This window comes from Trichoderma asperellum, chromosome 2 (genome assembly GCF_020647865.1).
Source record: "Trichoderma asperellum chromosome 2, complete sequence".
In the NCBI taxonomy this organism is placed as follows: Eukaryota; Fungi; Ascomycota; class Sordariomycetes; order Hypocreales; family Hypocreaceae; genus Trichoderma; species Trichoderma asperellum.
The window spans coordinates 5,084,739-5,107,440 of record NC_089416.1 but is presented as its reverse complement, the minus strand read 5'-3'; the positions used below and the strand labels follow the sequence as shown (position 1 = coordinate 5,107,440).

Genomic DNA, 22,702 nt, shown 5'->3' with positions numbered 1-22,702 from the left:
GTTGGATCGTCGACGAGGCGAACCTTGTCCTGATGCCTTTGGAGCAGGTCGAGAGCCGAAGTCGTGTTGATTCGAGTTTAGCTCTTCGATGCCGCCATGCGCTGACTTCCTGGCTGGGCCCTGGTGTAGAGATGTTTCTCATGTGGCAGCGTGGAGCCGTGCATGAGGACCCAATCGCTTAAGACGGCGAGGATCTTGGACGGTGCCACGTCGAACGTTACGGAGCACCTGTCAAGCTCGCCCGCAGGACAGTCCAGAGAGGGTTCCGATACATCGTGTTGAGGTACCTGTCTGGAGAGTATAACTGGAGTCGAATTCCAGACGAAAACAAAGCAAATAAAGACACAAACACAAGCAACAAAGCAAAGTAGTATCAATTTAATTCATAATAACCTGCTGAACCCTCCCCGTCTTTGAGTGTTGTCAAAGCACCCTCAATCTCCCTCCTGTTGTCCCAAGCTTTAAAGAAAAGTGAGCAAAGGAAGCCGAGCTGTCTTATCGATAAAGCCGCTTCTTTGTCTCCCACTGTCGCAAGTACCTGTACATGTACCGGTACCACGACACCGACTGCCTATTACCGCTGTCCCTCGTAGCGCTACTGCTGCTGCTCGCGCCCGCCCTCATGGCCTATAACAGCCTGTGCCACAGCGCCACGGGGCCGCTAAAGGCGCCTAGGGAGATGGCGCCCACGGGCCCCTCGCGGAAGGAGCTGCAGCCCGGCAACCTCGAGCTGGCTGATCAGTTCCCTGAATTTTGTTTACAAGCCCAGCGCCACCACGATATCGACGCCAAAGCCGCTGCATCTGCGCGCCAGCTCCGTCTCCAGCTCCAGGTTCAGCGTCCCGTAACTCTGCCAAGCCTCTGGACGCCACCCGGATCGCCTGTCAGTCCTGCTGCTGCCGTCTCCGAGGCTGAGGCTGAGCCGCTGCCATTTGCTGAGCGCCTGCAAAGGGGCCCCTCTCTATCTCTACCCCGGCCACGCTGCATTTCGGGCCCCCCTCAGCGGAGTGGGCGGGACAAGGAGAGTAGCCGTAGTGGCATTACTGCTACGCGCCTCCAGCGGTCAGAGAAGCGCAGCTCATCATTGGGCACCAAAGCCCTGAGCCAGTCTCCGACGCACCCAAAGCTTTCCAGTCCTCCAAAGCCGCCGCCCAAGCCTGCAAAGTTTTCCAGACAACCTCGTCTGGCAGAACCTCCGAGCTTTGAAACCCCTGAAGCAGTCGCTGACCTTGCCCTTATCGAGAGCAAGGCGTCTGCTGCCGACGTACTAGTCGATTCGTCGTCGATTCGGGGCGTCCATGACCAATTTCTCACAAAGATGACCTTCTCGGAGCAGCAGAGATGGATCACGGTCCAGGAAAAGACGTTTACAAAATGGTGTGTTTTCAACCTACGCAAACGGAGAAACATTTTCAAATGGTTTTGTTTGAACTCCGTAAAGTGCTGACAAAGGCATTTCTCCAGGTTGAACACCAAAATTGTAGCCAGAAACTTGGAGGTGAAGGACCTGGTACCGGATCTTAGTGACGGTGTAAGTTGAACACATCTTGAACTCGATGCACGCTCTGTATAGGATGTTTCCTCCGTCTTGCTTGCCGCTATGTATCGAGAGAGCCTCTTGCTGACGTTTGATTCGATTTTTTTCTTCGTCCTTAGGTTATGCTGATTCACTTACTCGAATGTCTTTCTCAAGAATCCCTCGGTCGATATGCCTCCCGTCCGAAGCTTCGAGTCCAACGGTTCGAAAATGCCAACCTGGCCCTGGACTTTATCAAGTCCAGAGGCATTCAGATGACAAACATTGGTGCTGAGGATGTTGTTGATGGAAACCGCAAAATTGTTCTTGGTCTTATTTGGACCCTGATTCTCCGGTTTACAATTAGCGACATCAATCAAGAGGGTATGTCTGCCAAGGAGGGTTTGCTGTTGTGGTGTCAACGAAAAACGGCATGCTACGATGAGGTCGAAGTTCGCGACTTTAGTAGCAGCTGGAACGACGGTCTCGCCTTCTGCGCCTTGCTGGATATTCATCGACCGGATTTGATCGACTTCGACACTTTAGACAAGTCAGACCACCGCGGCAACATGCAGCTCGCCTTTGATATTGCCCACGAAGAGATTGGTATTCCCAAGCTGTTGGATGTTGAAGATGTGTGCGATGTAGCGAAACCCGATGAGCGAAGTTTGATGACCTATATTGCCTACTGGTTCCATGCCTTTTCTCAGATGGAAAAAGTCGAAAATGCGGGACGACGAGTCGAAAAGTTTTTTAACAACATGCAAGGCGCCTGGGAGATGCAGAATGCCTACGAGAGACGAATGCGGGAACTCCTGAAGAATATCCGAGGCCAGGTTGAACAGTGGCACACGGCGAAATTTGAGGGCACCTATGCTGATGCAAAGGCCCAGGCGTCTGAATTCTCAGAGTATAAGAGGGGCAAGAAGCGAGAATGGGTTGCAGAGAAGAGTGAGCTTGCCACACTATTAGGAAACATCAAAACGAAGCTCAGCACCTATCGGTTACGGCCTTACGAACCTCCTGCAGAGGTTAGTCAGGATGTCATTGAGAGAGATTGGAAGAGTCTTACAAAGAGCGAGATGGCTCGCGCGCAGCTCATTAATGAAACGATTCGAGAGTAAGTGAATTACAGAGCTCTGCGCGAAGTATAAGGGTTGACTTGGCTAACAACGCCGTAGCATCAAGAACGCGCTGAGAAAATCATTTGCCGACAAAGCAAATGACTTTGCAATGGCCCTCAACACCATGCAGCTTGCCATTTCGGGATTGGATGGCGATATTGAAGATCAGCTGCATCATGTCAAGAAGCTCAGCGAAAATCTGCCACCTCTCGATCGATATCTCAGTACTATTGCGGAAGTAGATGCCATGTGCGAGGAAGCAAACATTGAGGAGAACGACTTCACCACCTATACGTATGACGAACTGGCATACGAATTGACGCTTGTGAGATCCTCGGTTCAAAAGAAGCTCTCCTTTTTGGAAAACCAGATGGTTGCTCGCAACATGACCAATTTAACGCCAATTCAGCTGGAAGAGTTCGAGAGTGTGTTCCGCCACTTTGATCGCGATGCCTCGAACTCGCTACAAGAGCTTGAGTTCAGTGCAGCTTTAGCCTCGCTTGGCCTAGTTTTCTCTGAAGATGAGATGCACGATTACTTTATTGATACCTCTGGGGGCAAAGAATATGTTACATTCGAGCAGTTTATCCGCTTCATGGTCGACGTCACCGAAGATCAAAATACCGCTGAGCAAGTCTTCCAGTCGTTCCGTGAAGTTGCTGATGGCAAGCCATATGTCACTGAAATGGATCTGCGCCACAGTCTTGTTCCTGAAGAGGTCATTGACAAACTTCTCGAGATGATGCCGCCGCATAACGGTCCAGATATGTCACGAGATCGTGGCAAAGACCAGTTCGACTACATCTCCTTTATGGAGAAGCTGATGGGCGAGGGCGACGAAAACGCGGATGACGATATACCAGCCGGCGTGCTCCAAGATAGTTCAAATATTGGCGATGATCGGCCCCGAAGAGATTCAAAGGTGAACGGCCATGGGTAGCCGTGGTGCCTCATCATCTACATGACCCAGCGTCATCTTCATGGACGGCCTCCGTATAATTCCTTGTATACTTCCACCTTTTATTTATTTTACCTTTTTGCGCGTACACGCGTTATACGGAGTCCCTGTCTCCTATGTTGTCTGGATACTTGGTTGGAGAGGCAGCGGTGTTTTCTCGGTACCCTGGATGCATGTTAATGGTGTTTTTTTTTCCCTTTTTTTTGGATGGTAAGGGTGCTGTAAAAATTGAACACAATTTTATCATGGTTGAATTCTCGACGTTGATTTAATTGTACTACGACGTTAGATAACCAAATTAATTGGCACTGGGCCTCCTTTTTATTGAATTAATAGTATTATTATTGTTGTTGCTTATTGGATATCTATGTAAATCCGTTGGCTGCTGCTTTGATAACTTTGATAACTGGGAGTCCGTGTTCGGAGGCACAGGCAGGCCCACTAATGTTTTCAGAGCCTAATTGGACGCCCTAGTGCCGCAAGAGCGACGCCTAACAGTGGGATTACGGCGCTTGAGCTGCCTAACAGGCTCCTAGAGAATTAAGCAATCGCCCCGGCTCTGGCTACCCGGAAATCGATAACCGAAAGAAAGGAAGCTTCAACGTAGGAGCCCCGTCTGACTTCATTTTTCTCATTTTTCTCACTCCGTCTTTGATCCCGCCTCTTGGCTGTTGGCCTTACAACACGCGCTCCCCTTGGAAACAGAGAAGATGGTTACACGATCGAGGCTTGTGCGTGTTCTGCGGGCGCCCAACCCGCGAATTGGCGCAATTGGCAGTGCTAGCTTTTTGACTAGCCATTCCACTGCTTCGGTTCGATGCTTTGCGACTTCGGTACCCAGACTACTCTCTCAATCACATGCGGTCCAGCATCTGGCAAAGCTCACGTCCGACACGTACCCTGACATCAAGAGAGATGCCAAGTTTGCGTCGCTAACGGCAGAGGATGTTGCTTACTTCAAAAACCTCCTCGGCGGCGAACAGGCCGTGATTGACGGCGTCAATGCTGCGGCTGAGGACGATCTCAAGCCTTTCAACGAGGATTGGATGCACAAGTATCGAGGTCAGAGCCGGCTCGTGCTCAAGCCAGGATCGACCGAGGAGGTCAGCAAGATTTTGAAATACTGCAATGACAAGAAGCTGGCCGTCGTACCGCAGGGTGGTAACACCGGGCTTGTGGGCGGCTCGGTGCCTATTTTCGACGAAATCGTCATCAACATGAGCCGTATGAACCAGATTCACTCCTTTGACGAGGTCAGCGGCTCTCTCGTGTTGGATGCTGGATGCATCTTGGAGGTAGCCGATCAGTACCTCGCCGAAAGAGGATATATCTTTCCCCTCGACCTAGGAGCCAAGGGATCATGCCATGTAGGCGGTAATGTTGCCACCAATGCAGGCGGTCTGCGATTGCTGCGCTACGGGAGCTTGCATGGAAGTGTTTTGGGCATGGAAGCTGTGCTGCCGGACGGCACCATTATGAATGACATGTGTGCTCTACGCAAAAACAACACGGGCTACGACTTGAAGCAGCTGTTTATCGGCGGCGAGGGAACTATTGGAATCATCACCAAGCTGGTGATTCAGTGCCCGCAGCGCTCGGCTGCTGTCAATGTGGCCTTTTTTGGCGTGGATTCCTTCAAGAAGGCGCAGCTCGCCTTTCGAGAAGCCAAGCAGCAACTGGGAGAAATCCTCTCTGCCTTTGAACTGATGGATTCTCGGAGCCAGCAGATTGTGCACGAGATTAAAGGTGAGGAGCGACCGCTGGAGGGCGATCACCCGTTCTACTGTCTCATTGAGACCAGCGGTTCCAATGGCGACCACGACAACGAGAAACTAGAAAAGTTCCTCGAAGACGTGCTGACCAAGGAGATTGTGACGGATGGTGTCGTGGCGCAAGGCGAGTCCCAGGCCAAGGCGTTGTGGAGCTGGCGTGAAAGCATCACCGAGTGCATTGGACATGGCGGTGGCGTCTACAAGTACGACGTCTCGATCCCACTGGCGGAGATGTACTCGCTCGTCGAGGATGTGAGGGAGCGCATGGGGGAGGCTGGTCTGATCGGCGATGCCGAGGAGTATCCGGTGAGCGCAGTGGTGGGCTACGGTCATATGGGTGACTCCAACCTGCACCTGAATGTGGCTGTAAGACGGTATGACGCCAAGGTCGAGGAGGCTCTGGAGCCTTTTGTGTACGAATGGATCGCGAAGCGTAATGGCAGCATCAGCGCTGAGCATGGGTTGGGATTGGCCAAGAAGAACTTCGTCAACTACAGCCGGAACGACACGGTGATTGGTCTGATGAAGCAGATTAAGAACCTGTATGACCCGGTAAGCTCCCTTGTCTCCTCGCTAGTGGTTTTTTTTTTCCCCTTTTGTTCTATTTTCGCTTGTCGTCTATCGCTTGTTTCTCATCCATGCACACTTGTTTCAACTTTTCGTGTTTCATGATCTGCCGTTTCCTCGGCCAGATCCTCTCTGATTCATGATGGCACGTCACATGTGCACGCAGCTGCCTTGCGGCTGGAGGAGGACGCGCGCACATCTGCACCATTTTCCCACTATTGCTAAGCGGTAGGGCTGACACTGACATTTCTTGATGACAGAATGGAATTATGAATCCGTACAAATACATTTGACCGGGGTATTGGCCCGAGCAGTAGAGGGTGGCGGACGAGGATGCGATAGTAATACCAGTACGTATTTGCGGCCCTTCCTAAGTCAGGCCCTCCCGCTTTTGGCCGTTTGCATGTCCGTATGTAAGTCATGACATACTAGCACTACCACCTAGCACGAGTAGCACATGTATGCGGACCGCTCCCCTGGATCCCCTTAGGCATACTCTTCACATCTTGTAACTCTTTTGAGCCTGGCGCCGTTTCCCGATCCAGTGTTACGTCGGCCGACACCGGTTTGCGTGCACGGCAATCAGGGGTTTGCGGGCTAAACGTATTCGCGGGAAAAAGGCCGTTATGATTGTAGCATGTTGACCAGTCGCCGGTTTGGCGGTCTAGGTGCTGGCAGCTTGTCCATTGTGATTTACGAGGTTCTGCAGGCACCGAGGCGGCCGATTTTGGCGAGGCTGCTGGGCTCCCGGAATGGTTCCTTGAGGCTTTCGCGGCCGGGGGTCCCGGGCGGCCTATCAGAGCGCCGGACGGGGTGAGCGCCGGATAGGCTGAGGGAGCCACCGAAGCCCAAAGAAGCACTACGCATTCACTACGATGCTTTATCTCTCATAGGCTGTATTCCTGTCATTTCAGCGGCCCGTCCAATGGCAGCGCGCGCCTTGTGCAAACATCTGATCGCTGACGCGCAGAGGCACGCTCAGTTGTCTCGGTGGATCAGCCAACCAGGAGCAGAGCTGGCCCTCCGCGTCAGCCCTACGAAACTTAGTGCCAGAAAGAATATGGCTGCCAGCCATGTTAGCGTCATGTCGGGCGGACACAGAGCTGCTTTCCAATCGAACGGCCCTGCCTGAGAGGGCGGGAAGATGAGAAAGAGATGCAATGAGACAGAGGGAACGCAGAGAGGGAGGGAGGACTAGCAAGAGGCCTCGGAACCCCTGAACCGACTGGCAACGTGTAAGCCTTGCATATCATGTTGACCCATGAGGCTTGATGCCGAGAGGCCATCATAGCCTTCTTATTCGCCCGACGCCTGGTCGCCGTTCGTACGTTTTGGCTTCGGTGGTTGCCGGGCTTTGATGGGGAAAGCCACCAATCCACGTCCAAAGCCCCATGCTAAAGGCGGAGTTGTGTGCCTGCCACTATTTTCCAAAGGCCAATGTTGAAATGCCATTCGACGCTCAAAGCTTGGACATATCTCGTGTGGAGATCACCAATTTCCTCCATCTAGTATGGCCTGTTTGCTGCCATGTGGTTCTAGCCTGGCTGTCCCTGTTCACCACCTCACCTCCGTACTTGTCCCGACCCTTACCCAGTTCTATCCATCGACATGACTACCTACCTTGTTTGCTGCTAGAATAGCTCCCGTGCGCAAATGCATGTCCAGGAGGCCTATGGCTAACGCCGTCCCTCTTTCTCTCACTTCCCTCTTCCACAAATATATAACAGACCCAACATGATGCAAAGAGGATAAGCGGTGGCAAAGAGAGCAAGGCTGCGGGTCAGATTGCAGCATCGAAGACCAAGCAAACAACTCTTGTTCTATACAGGAACCGGACAAATTTTTTTTTTCTAATTATATTTTCTTTCTGGAAAGGTTGAAGAACAAGCGCTGCCCCTTCCCCACAAAGGCCAAACACACACACGCACACACGTACACAGACTCCAAGGCCCAAAGCCAGGCCGGCATATACACGCATACATACGCATACACACAAACGCGCCGAGCGCAAAGACCGACAAAATGGTTGGTGTTCCGGGCAAGTATAAGGGTTGTGAGACTTGCCGCAGGCGCAGAGTTAAGGTTTGTCCTTGTTCCCCTTAGTTTCTTTGTTTCGCACGAATCCAACGTAGGAAGAGAAGAACACGATGATGAAGATTATGGCGATACTGGCGATGAGAAAGAGACATAGAGAGAGCGAGAGAGACGACAAGAAGCAGACTGTATGAGAATTAACTAACACGGCAAGAAAACAGTGCAGCAATGAGCGGCCATTTTGCCAGAACTGCATCAGCAGTGGTAGAACCTGCGAAGGATACGAAAGAGAGCGAGTCTTCATCACCGGCACGCCTGAAAACAAAGGCCGCGTTGCTTCGCACCCAAAGAAGACGACACCATCCAGGAAGCCAAAGGCAAGCCCTAGCCCAAGTATCAAGGCAGATGACTTGGAGAGCGGTAGCAGCAGCATCATGAGCAGCCCTCAGGTCTTCCAGCCTCTGGGACCACTAACGTCAGCATGGGATGATTACATTCGCTTATCCTCCGGCGGCCCAGGAGCAACCGAGTTCCCCGCCCTTATTACCGCACTTCAGACGAATTTGCAAAATGTCGCGAGACACGAAGTACCAGCCGGCGGCGAGAGTGGTGGTGATGGAGCCATCGCGGGATCTTCGAGTGCTTTGCATTTCCCCCCCTATGCAGCGGCAGAGCTGCGATTGGTGGCGGACGATGCTTTCGGTATGAATGCACAATGCTTTGTGCGCCAAAAGGCCACTAACGCTGAGCATGACTCAACAGAGAATTATTGCGCATTTCTTTTCGAAGTGAGTTCTGCTTGTTTTGCTTATTATTACTGATTGTCCGAGTCATTATTCCGCGGAGTTTGTTTCCCGAAGGGTGTCCTGTTCATGTCCGGTCGAAGCTAATCGGAGATCCATTATAACAGCACGATACATCGGGGGCAGCATGGAGACTTACGGCAGAGCATATGACTCGGCTTGGGCCGCATTACTTTGCCTCTTTTCCGAATCATCATTTCTTTGTGAGGGTATATCGCCCTGTGGTTGTAGGTTTTCCCACCCGCATCTCCTTCCTTGTCCCGAATCCTAACCATTGGATGATAGATGAGCGTTGCTCTCTTGAGCCGGCACGATACCTTCTTGCGAATGCCAGAATGGACCACGATACCATGGGAACAGCATCCAAAATCCCCCCTCGATGAGCTGTTTGACATTGTGCTTCAGCTTCCCGCTCTCCTCGAACAAATGGACCGAATCGTCCATCTACAAGCGACCCTTGCTCGCCGCACGCAAGCACAAGAGCTCCTTCATCACTGCCTGATTGTAGAAGCAGAGTTTCGACATTGGCTGCAAGGCGCTTACAGAGGAGCAGAAGAAAATTCCTTTCCATACTGGGCAGAGGAGTTGAGGAGCCCTGGTGGCGCCATTCCCTTTGCCAACGCATATGCTTTCAAGGACGGACTCACCAGTTTGATGTTCGTCTATTATTGGATGGCCATGATTCCATTCCATCAGTGCATTGAAACTATTCACATGGCTATTTTCGAGCCGGTTGTCGATGCGTACCCCCAGGTGTGGCCGGAACTACCGTCCAGCCTGCAAATTGACCCGACCCACTACCAGGATGGGCGGGAGCTGGCGGCTAATATTTGTCGAGGGCTCGATTCGGCTCTTGAATCCACTGTACAGCCTGACATGCTGCTGGGCCCGATGACGGTTGCCATGAGCTTTTACAGAGACATCAACGTCACATCGCAGGATGGTGTGCTTGAGATTCTCTGGCTGGATGGCTTTAAGAAGCGACTGTGGGCAAAAGCGCAAGCCGTCACAAGCGTCTTACAAGCCCATACATGGTCCGAGGTGGCTAAATTCTAATGAATAATATATATCTGAATATGTCAGAAGCGATGAGCGATGAAAGGCGTACGAATACCGACGATCGACGACGACAAGAGCGACAACAATTTGACGATCGCGACGAAGACGACGAACGATGATGGTAATACAGTGTAGAATACTTTGTATAGCGACATTTGAAACTTATTTTTGTAAGAGGAGGAGCAGGAAAAGATAGATGGGATCCATATAGAGATTTGCAAGGGAGACAGCTGGACTGCCGTGGAACAAAGGGACAAAGCGGAAACTTTATAAAACCAAGCGGGACATTGGCTTCTTCGGAGAAGGGTTTTTTATTTTCTTTTGCGAAAGCGGAAACTGTATCATTTTCTATAGCTTTTTGAACATTACTACTCCTATTTATCAATCCCACTTATCAATCAGCTTCTATTTTGGGGTTATGCTTGTGTCTTGGTAATACAGCCTGTTTTGTCTAAGTCATCCACGGCTAATAATAGCACAACGGCTAGGAGTTGAGACGTACGGTATGAAACACGCGTATTGCTCCAAAAGATACGCTAACATCTATACTGTATTGGCTTAGGCGATCTGACGCTGCTGCTTTTAACTTGATCTGTCTTCCTGCATCCTAACCTCTAAGAAGCAGAGTCCCGCATGACAACTCAGGGTATAACTCGTATTAACAGCAAATAGGTAGTACCGTATTACCTCGCTTTTTTCGACGATAAATATAAGTGGGTATTGTAGATATACCTTCCTAGCGAAATACACCTAGGCTATAGGGGAAAAGGTTTATTTAGGTACTGGTACTTTAACTTTATTAAAGTATAAGCAGAAATCTTACAGTAATGCTTTTATAATTTTACTAATAAACTTAATAATATATTTTTTTATGCTTTTTATATAACTAGTAGTATATAAAATATCTTTTTTATATTTTATATAAAAAATTATATATAAAATATAAAAAAGATACTTTAAGGGCTATAAAAAAATATATTTATTAAATTTATTATTAAAAAAGTAAGGCAGCTATACTGCCTTATATTTTTAATAATAAATTTAATAATATTTAAAGTATTTTTTTTATAATTTATATAAAAAATTATATATAAAATAAAAAAAAGATACTTTATTAGCTACTGAATTTATTATTAAAGTTATAAGGTAATTATAAAAAAATATATTATTAAATTTATTATTAAAAACATAAGGCAGTTTATAATAACCTTGCTTTTTTAATAATAAATTTAATAGCTAATAAAGTATTTTTTTTTTATTTTATATATAATTTTTTATATAAATTATAAAAAAGGTACTTTAAATACTATTAAATTTATTATTAAAAATGTAAGGCAGTGTAGCTGCCTTGCTTTTTTAATAATAAATCTAATAGCGCGTTTTTTTATAATTGCCTTATAACTTTAATAATAAATTTAATAGCTTATAAAGTATTTATTTTTTATTTTATATATAATTTTTTATATAAATTATAAAAAGGGTACTTTAAATATTATTAAATTTATTATTAAAAAAGCAAGGTTATTATAAACTGCCTTGCGTTTTTAATAATAAATCTAATAGTATATTTTTTATAGTCTTATTAACTCTAGTAGCTTTTTATATATTTTTTTTATATTTTATATATAATCTTTTATATAAAATATAAAAAAGGTATTTATAAGTTATAGAAATTTATAGTTTTTATATATTTTTTATAATAGACCTGCTAATGCATTTTTTATAGTTCTTTTATAACTTTAATAATTTTATTATAAATTTTAAGGTATATTTATAATGTATTTTTATTATAAAATAGCAGGGGATTTATATATAAAAAAGAATAAAAATACTTTTATATATACTAAATTAAAATAATTTACTTTTATATTAAATTAAAAAAAACTAATATATTAAAATGCCTTTAAAAAACAATAATAATATAACTTTATAATAATAATAACAGCCTATACTTAATAAATTTCTTTTTATAAAGCTAATTTAATATATTTATAAAACTTTTTTTTATTAAAAAAAGCTTAATATAATTAAATTCTTTAAAAATTATTATATTTATAAAAACTAAATATTTTTAAACTATAGAGAAAGTATTTTTTATAATCTTATAACTTTATTTTAGTAATTAACTTTTAAAAAGGCATTAGACTAGTTTAAAGTGCTAGTTTTAATTATTAAAGGTTAATAAAAAGCTTATAATACTATTTTAAATAATATAATAAGCAGATTCTGCCTTTAATAGCTTTAGCTAGAAGAAAAGCTCTTTAAAGAATTCTTAAAGCTATAATCTAAAGGCTAGGTTATAATAATCTTATAGTTTAAAAAGAAATCTTATAATATTTTTATTAAACTATATCTATAATATAAAAATATCTTTATATTTTCTAAAGGCTAGTAGATTAGGTTTTATAATAAATATAATATTATATACTAAAAAATTATAAAGCAGGTAATAAAGCAGCTAGAAAAAGCTGCTGCTATTATAAATAGCTTTTTAAAGTTTATTTACTATATTTTTTATTAAGGCCTGCCTTTAAAACTTAATTTAAATAAAGCATTACTGCTGCATTAATTTAAGAAGTCTTATATTATTAACTTTAATAAAACCTTAATTTTATTTAAATACTTTAATAGCTATATATATAATATATATAGCGCTTATATTATTACTAGCTAAAGTAATTAATTTAAGTAAAATAAGCAGCAGGCAATATTAATATTATTTATTTATGCTAATAAAATCCACTGCCTTAAGCCTTTATTAATTTTTTATAGTTAGCCTTAAAGCAGGATTTATAAAGAAAAAAAATATTTTTATTTACTTAAGGTTATTATTAAATTTAATAAAATAGCCTATAATAATAAAAAGCTTTTACTAAAGTAGATTATAAATAAATTTAATAAGAAAAATCTTTAAAAAAAGTATTTTTTAATAATAAATATTATTAGCTTTTATAAAACTAAAGAAGTTTTATTATAACTTTATTAATAGAAAGTTATATTTATTTTTATTTTACTTAAAATAATTAATTAACTTTAACCTTTTAATATAGTAGTTATTAAGCTATTTAAAGCTTAACTATATAATACTATAAAAAATTATATAATAAATTATAAAGCTTAAAGTAAAATAAAATAGTTAATAAAAAATAAATATATTATAATAACCTTTATTATTGCAGAAGCTATAAAATACTTAAAAAAAAAGACTATATTTATTAAAAAAGCTTTTTTATAGTATAGTATTAGCATTAAACTTAATAATAGCTAAAATTATAAAATTAAAATAAAAAATATTTTAATAGAAAAAATTAAAATTAAAAATTAAAATAATAAAAATAATATTATAAATACCTTAGAAAATATTATTAATATATTATATAATAATAAAAAAATAATATTAGGCTTTAAAAATAATATATTACTTTTATATAAGTTTACTATAATTAAAAATTTAAAGGCTTTATATAAAATTAAAGGTTTAAAAGTCTTAAAGAAAAAGCAGGATTTTATAAATTAACTAAAAAAATAAAATATAATAATTACTGCTATAATTATTATATAAATAAAAGTATCTTTTTTTATTTATAAATATTTTTAATAACCTAATCTTAAACACTAAGTTAGCTGCATTATAATTCTATTACCCTTTTATAACCTAGCTAATAATTAAAAAATCTAGTAAAGTTAAAGTACTAGTACTTAAATAAACCTTTCCCCCTATAGCCTAGGCATATTTCACCAGGAAGGTACATCTACAATACCCACTTATATTTATCGTCGAAAAAAGCGAGGTAATACAGTAGTTCAAGTTTCCTTAATTTTTTTTATTTAGTGGAGCATTTTGCTGCACGTTTATACTTCTTACCTGCTAATTGGGTTATCCGTTCAATGCGCATGCATCCTTTCTTCTTTCGGTAACTGGAATGCGGAGCTTTTTTTTTTTTTTTTTAATACTGAGGTTCAATAGTTTCGCTAGCGCTAGATCAGATCGTAGGGCGGAACCAACTTTAAAAGAATGTTTAGAACGACGCATGCACGTGTATTTGCTGGCTTCTTTCAGTATATAGGGCATGGGAAATTTGCGTATTTATCGCTACTTTCGACGTTTGAGATGTATTATGAGAAAGGGGTAAATATTGCGGAGGAGGAGTGTTTGGTTTGAAAATTTCCGAAAGCTAGGTGGCTGATCTTCTTACTAACTGCAATCTTACCATGTCTAATAAGAGTAACCTCTAGTTCTAAGAGATGTTTGGTCTCGTATTTACTCGGTCTTTATATTTTCTCCAGTCATATCTATTCTGTTGGTATTTTATTTGTTATTCTCATAGGGGGTATTTCGGTTTAGTGTGTTCTATTGTTCCACTGCGGGAGGCCTACAACCTTCATCATGCATGTCCAGTTGTTTGAAGTGTGTAGTAAGCCAAGGCTGCTATCCGATGGGTGCTTGTCCAATGAAACATGCGTGCTGATTTGACCGGCGGAACCTGCATAATGCGACACTTGGCAGTCTCTCGTCTGAGTAGGTCGAGAGTTGACCGCCTAAAGAAGAGAATCCTCATGGCCGAGATTGGAGAGATATAAGTAATGAGCCGTTTCGCGCGCAACGAGCAATCACATCCATCCGCTACATATCACCCAGTTCCAAGCACAACCTTTCACCCTCCCCCAAACACGCTACTATCATGGAATCCCTATATACGATATTAAGCTGCCTTTGTGGTTCATTTGAGTCCGCATCTGCTTTCTATCCTGATGAGAAACATTCTACCTCTGCGCTTTTATCCCCCGAATACGATCCGTCCCTATGCACTCATGACAAGGTTGCGATTGACGTCGTCTCTGTCCTGCTCTGTTCAGAGAAGCATGGTACAGGCCTCAAGAAGCAGCTTGATGAGACGGTTGGGACGCTTGGTTGGTCTGAGATGCTGGCAAAACGCATCTTGAATGTTTTGGTGGGAGCGATTCGAGAGGGCCGTGACAAGATGGGCCCAGCCTTCGCCAAGGCGTATGATGATGCCGTCAAAGAGGCCAATTCTGTGTTCCAACAACTTGTCCAGGATGTCAGAGACCATCCTCTTGAATTGGGAGCCACGGTGCTTATAACCGTCATCGCTATCGGCGTGCTTGTTGTGTTGGCGCCGTATGTCTTGGAGCTCTTGGGATTCGGTGAGCTCGGCCCGGTAGCTGGTAAGTTGTCCCTGGTAGTGGGCCTGTTTTGATCATTATTGTTCGCCTCTAATAACTCTTTGATGACAGGGACCTTTGCTTCCTGGTGGGAGTCGACATATGCGGGTTACATCCCAGCGGGATCAATGTTCTCTTTTTTCCAGCGTTTGGGCATGGTTTGGGCACGGACATAAGGGTAGGGAGGAAGAGGTTGATGAAATGATACCCTAAAAGCGCACTTGGTGTGTGATATTTGTGTTTCTCTTTAATATCCAAAGGATCCTACGATAGAGAATAAATCTTTGAGAGATACCTATTTATGCAAACCCGACGAGAGGATAGACCTAGGTCTTCGTGCTGAGAAGGATACATGATCGAGAACTGATTCTAACTACCTGCGGGCGCTTTATCCATTGTTCAATAAAGCTGTGTCAACTTCATATATCCCGTAGCTTTACTATTTGCTTTTTGGAATCACCAGCAGAAAAATACTGCCCATTAAACTGCCTTTCAGATTTATGGACGTGTATAAGCGGGAATTCCTCCAAGCGCCAGATGCTGCGTCAGGTGATCTTCACTCTCCCCCCAGCCAGAATCAAGCCACTCATGCGCCACAGGATGATGTACGTACCTCGTCGCCCGCCATCACGTTTCTCCGTTCCCCAGTGCGACTGCCACAGGGAGCTCTAGCTCCAGCCTTCCAGTGTACCGCCACAGACAGGCAAGGTAGGCTGCCACTCTGACGAAGCTCCGCTGGAACCAGCATATCGACCCCCCCAATATCGACGTCAAAGTGCCAGAACCGCAACCTCATCTTCCACAGCATTGACCTGCCACCAGATTGCACTCTGTGGCCTTGAGCGAAAAGGATTGTTTAGATTTCAATTTTCACAGCAAATAATCAAAGGCCATGGCGTCTGGTTACGACAGAGCTCTGTCGGGTAAGTTATTCCGCATTTCTGGCTGCTCTCGATCTCTATGCTGACATTGTTCCTGTATCCAGTCTTCAGGTTTGTGCTGCTGCAGCCGCGTTTACCCTCGAATCTCTCATCTGACATTATCCTAGCCCCGACGGACACGTCTTCCAGGTTGAATATGCCGGCGAAGCTGTGAAGAGAGGTCCGTCTAACTACACCAAGACCGTCTTCCCACCCCCACCTCGACTGACCTTCTGGGGATAGGCACATGCGCTGTTGGCGTCAAAGGCAAGGACGTGGTTGTGCTAGGATGCGAGAAGAGGTCTGCGATGAAGCTTCAAGACACACGAATTACGCCCTCCAAGATCCAAGTCTTGGATCACCATGTCGCTCTGGCCTTCGCCGGCCTGAATGCAGATGCCCGAATCCTCGTCGACAAGGCACGATTAGAAGCCCAATCCCACCGATTGTCGGTTGAAGACCCCGTTACGATCGAGTACATCACAAAATACGTTGCCGGTGTGCAGCAGCGCTATACACAAGCTGGAGGTGTCCGGCCATTCGGTATCAGCACCCTGGTGGTTGGTTTTGACAATGGCAGCCAGGTGCCTAGACTGTACCAGACAGAGCCTTCTGGCATCTACTCAGCCTGGTAAAGCTCTACTATTACGACGCCTACCCACGTTATTTCTTATATAATGGCTAACCTTTTGACTGTTACAGGAAGGCAAATGCTATTGGTCGCTCAAGCAAGACGGTTCGAGAGTTCCTGGAGCGAAACTATAAGGAGGATATGGATAGACAGACCACCATCAGACTGGCGATCAAGTCTCTCCTCGAAGTGGTCCAGACAGGTGCGAAGAACATTGAGATTGCCCTCATGGCCCCCGGCGCGTCTATGGAGCTGCTGCCGACGGACGAGATTGAGGGCTACGTGAAGGAGATTGAGCAAGAGAAGCAGGAGGAGGCTGCTAAGAAGAAGACGGGACGGACACCAGGCACTGGAAGCGCTGCTATCCTGACGAGAAGCGGCGATGACTCTGCCGCTGAATAAAGAATAAATGGAACTTGGTATTTATTGGAATGCAAACAAACTTAGAGCGCAGACGATGCTGTATCAACGTATGCAAATCTGAACATGGGATGCCGTAAACAAAATCGCACCCTGTCTTGGGGGGGGGGGGGGGGGGGGGAACAAATGAACTCCAATTTATTGTGATGCCATGCAACGCCGCTATTTCCTAAACACAGATGTATTATGCCGCTCAGCCAAGCTTATCGGCGTCTGGTGTCGGGTCAAAGATTGTCCTCATGCCATCCTGCTTTACTCTCTCATCCTTTAGCAGCTTGTTGTTCATTCGGATATCGTCACCCTCAATGGTCAAGGCGGCCTTGGGGGTCTTGGCCTCGATGACGAAGTGGTTATCGCAGTGCGGGCAGTATTCGTCGCTCTCGTCAAACTCTTGGGCGTCTTTGCGGAAGACCTTCTTGCACTTTTTGCAGGCAAAGGTCATTTCGAAGCTCTGCTTGAGAGGATGGGATTCCTGCTCCTGGTGGCACTCTGCGCAGTCGAACCATTTCCGGCCTGGCAAGTTCCCGAGGGTTATGTTAGCAAGCGAGGACATGGCAAGAGAAATCAAGGCGTTGCTTATAGTTAGGGTGGGATCATAGTTTCGGTGGGATCATAGTTTCGGTGTTTTGAAAACGTAACGTACAGCATGGTGACCGGATAGCCACTTGGGCATTGAGAATATGTTTGCTGGACGCATCGTTAGCAATTAGGGAGAGCTTCTCGATATTTCGGGTTCGCGGTGTGCTGCGATGTTCAGTACGTACCACATGGTGAAAGTCAGAAGCCGTAGCCTGGAATTATTTCTTTGTTTATGTTTATTCCCCCCTAATAACAAAGAGAAACAGTCTTTTGTCGCTGTCCACCCGCTTCGTACTAATGATTGTGTATTTCAGGAGCTGCTGGAGTTTATCGTGCCTTCAGTGGTTGATTTCTCAGATACCCCAAAATCAGCTGCTATTGGCGGGGTGCCTTTAGTGCATCCGCCTCCCTGGAATACCTACAGCTGCCTTGGTCATTTGTTGAGGCTTAGCGCACTTTAGCGCCCATGAGTCAGCACTCAGCCTGTGACCTTGGTTGTTAATGACCGTGAAGTCTATTCGCCGCCTTGACGAATCTTGTCTTCTTTTCTTCCCCAGTCGCTGGCTTGCTTGCTCGCCACTTCTCCTGCTTTCGACAAAGGTGACGATCCCATCTTCTTTTCCGTCAGGTCAACGGCTACGGCTCGCAGTCTTGATAGTAACAGAATTTCGCGATGCCTCCCAAAAGGAAGGCCGGCAGCAGCGCCGTGCAGGGAGGGCTGAAGGCTGGTCGGTCCTCGCGCATGTCGACGCCAGGGGGAGTGACTCCTCGCAGCATCGATAGTGGCGACGAGGTGGTGGTGGAAGATGAAGACGCCCCCGTGGATGAAGAGCTGGAACAGGATATCGACAAGAATATAGATCGCTTCTCACTGGGGCGGTACCAGAAGAAGCATCACATCCGGGAGCCTCTCCCGCATATCTTTGGTAGCAATGATTTCTCGTATCTCGATCTCAAGAAAGATCACCAGAACCGGCCGCTTTGGATCGATCCTCAGAAAGGCAGAATTATCCTCGAGAGCTTCAATCCGCTGGCGGAGCAGGCCCAAGATTTCCTCATTACCATTGCCGAGCCTCTGTCGCGCCCGACGTTCATGCACGAGTATGCCCTCACCACACATAGTCTCTACGCCGCCGTATCCGTCGGCTTGTCGCCTCATGACATAATAAATACCCTCGATCGCTTTCTCAAGACGCCTCTGCCGGTAGAGATTCGGTCGTTTATCGAGAGCTGTACACAGAGCTACGGCAAGGTCAAGCTCGTCTTGAAGAATACCAAGTACTACGTCGAGAGTCCAGATCCCAATATGCTGCAGATGCTGCTTAAAAACCCAAGGATCGGCCCTCTTCGCGTCCAAGGAACGGCGGAAATCACGACGTCGGCAGCGCCCAAGCTCGGAAACCTGGTCATTCCTGGTACTAAGAATGCTGCGGGTGCCAAACAGGCAAACGGCGGCGAGCAACCGCACGAAGGCCAACCAATCCAGGAAGGCGACGTGCTTGCTCGATTAGGCGAAGAGGATGACGACGACCAGGAAGTCACACACTCGTTTGAGATTGCGGATAAAGACGTGGAGACTGTACAGAAAGAATGCCTCAACTTGGGATTTCCGGTTCTCGAAGAGTACGATTTCCGACGCGATGAAGTAAACGCGACTCTCGACATCGACCTCAAACCCGGTACTCAGATCCGTCCTTATCAGGAGAAAAGTCTTAGCAAAATGTTCGGAAACGGACGTGCCAAGAGCGGCCTGATTGTCTTGCCTTGCGGTGCTGGAAAGACGCTGGTTGGTATTACCGCAGCATGCACTATCAAGAAAGGCGTCATTGTGCTGTGTACTAGTTCTATGTCTGTTGTTCAGTGGCGTAATGAGTTCTTGAAATGGTCCAACATTAATCCAGATGATATTGTCGCCTTCACATCCGACTCCAAGAACAGCGTCTTCACAGGAAGCACCGGTATCATAGTCACAACCTACTCTATGGTCACTCAATCCAGAGCCAGATCGTATGATGCCGAGAAGATGATGAGATTCCTCACCGGACGAGAATGGGGTCTGATGCTTTTGGACGAGGTTCACGTCGTGCCCGCCAACATCTTCCGAAAGGTCACCTCGTCAATTAAGACTCACTCCAAGCTAGGCTTAACTGCCACACTGCTCCGAGAAGATGACAAAATCTCCGATCTCAATTTTCTTATCGGTCCAAAGCTCTTCGAAGCTAATTGGATGGAGCTGTCGAAGCAGGGTCATATCGCTCGGGTTCAGTGTGCTGAAGTCTGGTGCCCAATGCCTACCGAATTCTACGACGAATATCTTCGAGCACCATCGCGTAAGAAGAATTTGCTATACATCATGAATCCGCGCAAGTTTCAGGCTTGCCAGTATCTAATAAACTACCATGAATCAAGAGGTGACAAGATCATTGTCTTCTCGGATAATGTGTATGCTTTGAAGGCATATGCCCTAAAGCTGGGAAAAGCTTTCATCTACGGCGGCACCGGACAGGCAGAACGTTTGCAAGTGTTGGAAAATTTTCAGCACAACCCACAAGTCAATACTTTGTTCTTATCAAAAATCGGTGACACATCATTGGATTTGCCAGAGGCCACATGCCTGATTCAGATATCGTCGCATTATGGTTCTCGACGTCAAGAGGCACAGCGGCTTGGACGAATTCTTAGGGCCAAGCGTAGGAACGACGAAGGATTTAATGCATTTTTCTACTCTCTGGTCTCCAAGGATACGCAAGAAATGTACTTTTCATCCAAGCGACAGGCTTTTCTTGTTGACCAAGGCTATGCCTTCAAAGTCATCACTCAACTGGCAAACATTGAGAAGACGCCGGGGTTAGCCTTTGCAACTGCGACTGAGCGCCGAGAACTTCTGCAAAAGGTACTGGTTGAAAACGAGACGATGGATGATGAAGATATTACAGACGACTTATTCCACAGCGGTACCATGGGGCGGAAGAAGAAGGGGGCTGCTCGCCGAACAGCAGGCACTCTAGGCGAGCTCAGTGGTGGACAGGACATGGCCTACATTGAACAGAACAAGAAGATGAATGCTGCTCTCAAGAAAGGAAAAGGAAAGAAGGAGAGCAGCGCGTTCTTCAAGAAGATTGGACGAGAAAATGCTAGGCGAGCTGCCTTGGCTTAGGCACCAGCACGTAATTTCAATTTTTTTTTTTTTTTTTTTTTTTTGCGATTTTTTACCAACACCTAGTACAGATTGGATGGTCCGACACTGACAAAAGGCTCGATTCGGCGCAAGGCGTTGTGGTTTACATATATGTGAGCTTTGCGGAAAAGCAAAATGCTCTCTTGGCAAATGGCGTTGTTGATTTCGGATCTTACAATGATGCGAAAAAGGTCTACATCGACCCATAAATGAAATACATTATTTAGACGAATAAGTCAGCTTTAGCAAATACAACCCTATCAATTATTATTATTTTTCCAGCTTATCTCACTGTTTTGCTTTTTCGGTTGCATGCAGGATACATAGTGAGCAGTCATCTAGCATCTCGTGACAACCATCGTATGTTGGCGAGACTGGAGGCAATCCTACCTTATGGCGAACTGAGACCATTGGATCGGCAATGCAAAGAGGAGGCTTGGAGATGCCCAAAGTTCATCTCGTGAGTGGCATGAAAAGGAGCCCAAATCAAGAGGCATTATTTTCATTGGACGCAGATGTAGGAATTGCTCACGCCTCCTCGCAATGGCTGTGTATCATAATGGCGAGCTAGACTACCGCGTGATATATTGCTCCATAGTTTCTTTCGAATGGTTTATCTTGCGAACGAACTGCCAAGCGAACAGAGCAGGATTATTTATGGATGTGTATGCATGTACAAGCAGGAGCAGCATGGACCTATCCATCTGCCTTGCTACCCAGAATGATGCTGGGCTTGGCGCCTGATTGGGGTCCTGGGCCATGGTTGCCGCTTTATTTTCTTTGGAAGAGAACTGATCTGGAACGGAGGAGACGGCCCCATGCACGAGTATGGTAGGTGCGTGGTGACCACTGCATGTACATGTGCGTGTGCGTATGCATGTCTATGCGTGTGTGCATCGTATAACGTATCTATCGACAATGCACGATTTAAGGTCTTGTTGTGCCATGTTGTTGTTGGTGTTGTGTGGAAAGGACATTGACGTGGTTACACGAAAGCTATGGAACAGCTCATGGAGCTTTTGGTTCTAGAACATGCCTGATGTAGAGATGGATAGATTTAGATTCCTATTAAGTAAAATTGGCCGACTCCCTTGCGATGTTGTGTAACAATAGAGGCCGATATGGTTGGGAAATGGGCTACTTAGAATTCGTCTTTCGTCATGTCCTACCAATTATAGCATGCCAATCATCCCCCGAAGAATACAGTTACCCGATTCGGGTCATTTTTTGCTATTGGTGTTGAGTGCTAGAATAAAACGGTCAGTGTGAAACGCCGGTGCCAAGAGACGAAGTAGGAAACAAAACAAGACGGATGTTGCATCCGGCCAGGAAGGCATCACAAAAAGAGCTATGTACAACGAGAGCTACAAAGAAATGGGGCGTGGTGGTATAAGAAAAGTGCCGCAATGTGACACGTTCGTCTAGTTGAAAGATTTTTGGGGGATCGGCGGTGGTGCATGAGGACTCTTGAGTTAGAGACATGATAAGAGAGGCGGGTGACATCATTGTCAGCTGTGACTTGTAGCATTTGGCCTTCATGATGCTGCCCAATGTTGTTTACGAGATTCGAACGAAGGATAGTTGTACAGTAGTAGTATGGCCTCCCTCCCTTCGGGGGACCGATTGTCCCTGCTATATCAAGTATTATGGCTCTGGAGCTGTATGTATAGTGATCACACATGGCAGATTATTTTTTCAAGCACCACTGTAATATTGGCGAGATTTCGCTAGCACTCGTTTACCCCGGCTGCGCGCGGCATGGCCGTCGGGCACTACGGGCCATTTATTGATTCGGAGAGAAGTCGTTGAGTACCTGGCACAGTACCTGTAGGTATTCGCTGTTCGGCGTTTCTGCTAGGGGCCGGTCGCCACCTTCTGGGCCGCCGCGTGTTTTTAACTGGGCTCCCTTTCACAGAGGCATTGAGAGGCAGATCAGGGGAGAGAATTGGGGCGATGG

The 22,702-nt window shown here is 45.4% G+C and overlaps 7 protein-coding genes across 7 annotated transcripts; 6 read left to right on the top strand and 1 right to left on the bottom strand.

Annotated features, from left to right (window-relative positions):
* The first annotated feature begins 333 nt into the window (after positions 1-333).
* TrAFT101_003988 (uncharacterized protein) lies at positions 334-3,951 on the top strand. Its single transcript, XM_066127041.1, has 4 exons — positions 334-1,377; positions 1,465-1,531; positions 1,657-2,636; positions 2,698-3,951. The coding sequence occupies exons 1-4, from the start codon at positions 545-547 to the stop codon at positions 3,578-3,580; spliced, it is 2,763 nt and encodes a 920-aa protein (XP_065983149.1). The 5' UTR covers positions 334-544; the 3' UTR covers positions 3,581-3,951.
* A 357-nt stretch (positions 3,952-4,308) lies between these two features.
* On the top strand, positions 4,309-6,230 carry TrAFT101_003987 (uncharacterized protein; the record flags this gene model as incomplete). The annotated part of the gene is made up of 2 exons (XM_066127040.1): positions 4,309-5,922; positions 6,198-6,230. 2 exons carry the CDS (start codon positions 4,309-4,311, stop codon positions 6,228-6,230), a joined length of 1,647 nt encoding a protein of 548 aa, XP_065983148.1.
* Positions 6,231-7,959: 1,729 nt separating this feature from the next.
* Positions 7,960-9,830, top strand: TrAFT101_003986 (uncharacterized protein; the record flags this gene model as incomplete). Its single annotated transcript, XM_066127039.1, has 5 exons — positions 7,960-8,019; positions 8,193-8,673; positions 8,734-8,759; positions 8,882-9,001; positions 9,060-9,830. 5 exons carry the CDS (start codon positions 7,960-7,962, stop codon positions 9,828-9,830), a joined length of 1,458 nt encoding a protein of 485 aa, XP_065983147.1.
* Positions 9,831-14,261: 4,431 nt separating this feature from the next.
* On the top strand, positions 14,262-15,400 carry TrAFT101_003985 (uncharacterized protein). Its single transcript, XM_024904821.2, has 2 exons — positions 14,262-15,020; positions 15,090-15,400. The coding sequence occupies exons 1-2, from the start codon at positions 14,516-14,518 to the stop codon at positions 15,191-15,193; spliced, it is 609 nt and encodes a 202-aa protein (XP_024766241.1). The 5' UTR covers positions 14,262-14,515; the 3' UTR covers positions 15,194-15,400.
* A 330-nt stretch (positions 15,401-15,730) lies between these two features.
* Positions 15,731-17,106, top strand: PRE6 (Proteasome subunit alpha type-4). Its single transcript, XM_024901650.2, has 5 exons — positions 15,731-15,940; positions 16,003-16,009; positions 16,066-16,118; positions 16,181-16,568; positions 16,640-17,106. Exons 1-5 carry the CDS (start codon positions 15,910-15,912, stop codon positions 16,968-16,970), a joined length of 810 nt encoding a protein of 269 aa, XP_024766242.1. The 5' UTR covers positions 15,731-15,909; the 3' UTR covers positions 16,971-17,106.
* On the bottom strand, positions 16,841-17,934 carry TrAFT101_003983 (uncharacterized protein). The gene is made up of 3 exons (XM_024907280.2): positions 17,753-17,934; positions 17,632-17,675; positions 16,841-17,501 (listed from the first exon to the last, which is right to left on the bottom strand). Exons 1-3 carry the CDS (start codon positions 17,755-17,757, stop codon positions 17,182-17,184), a joined length of 369 nt encoding a protein of 122 aa, XP_024766243.1. The 5' UTR covers positions 17,758-17,934; the 3' UTR covers positions 16,841-17,181.
* Positions 17,935-18,126: 192 nt separating this feature from the next.
* Positions 18,127-21,025, top strand: PTR8 (transcription factor TFIIH complex ERCC-3 subunit). The gene has a single exon (XM_024907281.2). It carries the CDS (start codon positions 18,241-18,243, stop codon positions 20,722-20,724), a length of 2,484 nt encoding a protein of 827 aa, XP_024766244.1. The 5' UTR covers positions 18,127-18,240; the 3' UTR covers positions 20,725-21,025.
* The last annotated feature ends 1,677 nt before the right edge of the window (positions 21,026-22,702 follow it).

Excerpts from the sequence above, each read along its gene's own strand:
- PRE6 (XM_024901650.2), top strand. The coding sequence starts at position 15,910 with ATGGCGTCTGGTTACGACAGAGCTCTGTCGG. Across the intron at positions 16,119-16,180 it reads CGGCGAAGCTGTGAAGAGAG|GCACATGCGCTGTTGGCGTC; the intron begins GTCCGTCTAACT and ends TTCTGGGGATAG. Across the intron at positions 16,569-16,639 it reads TCTGGCATCTACTCAGCCTG|GAAGGCAAATGCTATTGGTC; the intron begins GTAAAGCTCTAC and ends TGACTGTTACAG.
- TrAFT101_003985 (XM_024904821.2), top strand. The coding sequence starts at position 14,516 with ATGGAATCCCTATATACGATATTAAGCTGCCTTTGTGGTTCATTTGAG. Across the intron at positions 15,021-15,089 it reads TGAGCTCGGCCCGGTAGCTG|GGACCTTTGCTTCCTGGTGG; the intron begins GTAAGTTGTCCC and ends CTTTGATGACAG.
- PTR8 (XM_024907281.2), top strand. The coding sequence starts at position 18,241 with ATGCCTCCCAAAAGGAAGGCCGGCAGCAGCGCCGTGCAGGGAGGGCTG.
- TrAFT101_003988 (XM_066127041.1), top strand. The coding sequence starts at position 545 with ATGTACCGGTACCACGACACCGACTGCCTATTACCGCTGTCCCTCGTA. Across the intron at positions 1,378-1,464 it reads GAAAAGACGTTTACAAAATG|GTTGAACACCAAAATTGTAG; the intron begins GTGTGTTTTCAA and ends GCATTTCTCCAG. Across the intron at positions 1,532-1,656 it reads TACCGGATCTTAGTGACGGT|GTTATGCTGATTCACTTACT; the intron begins GTAAGTTGAACA and ends CTTCGTCCTTAG.
- TrAFT101_003983 (XM_024907280.2), bottom strand. Across the intron at positions 17,502-17,631 it reads GGCTATCCGGTCACCATGCT|GCCGGAAATGGTTCGACTGC; the intron begins GTACGTTACGTT and ends GGAACTTGCCAG.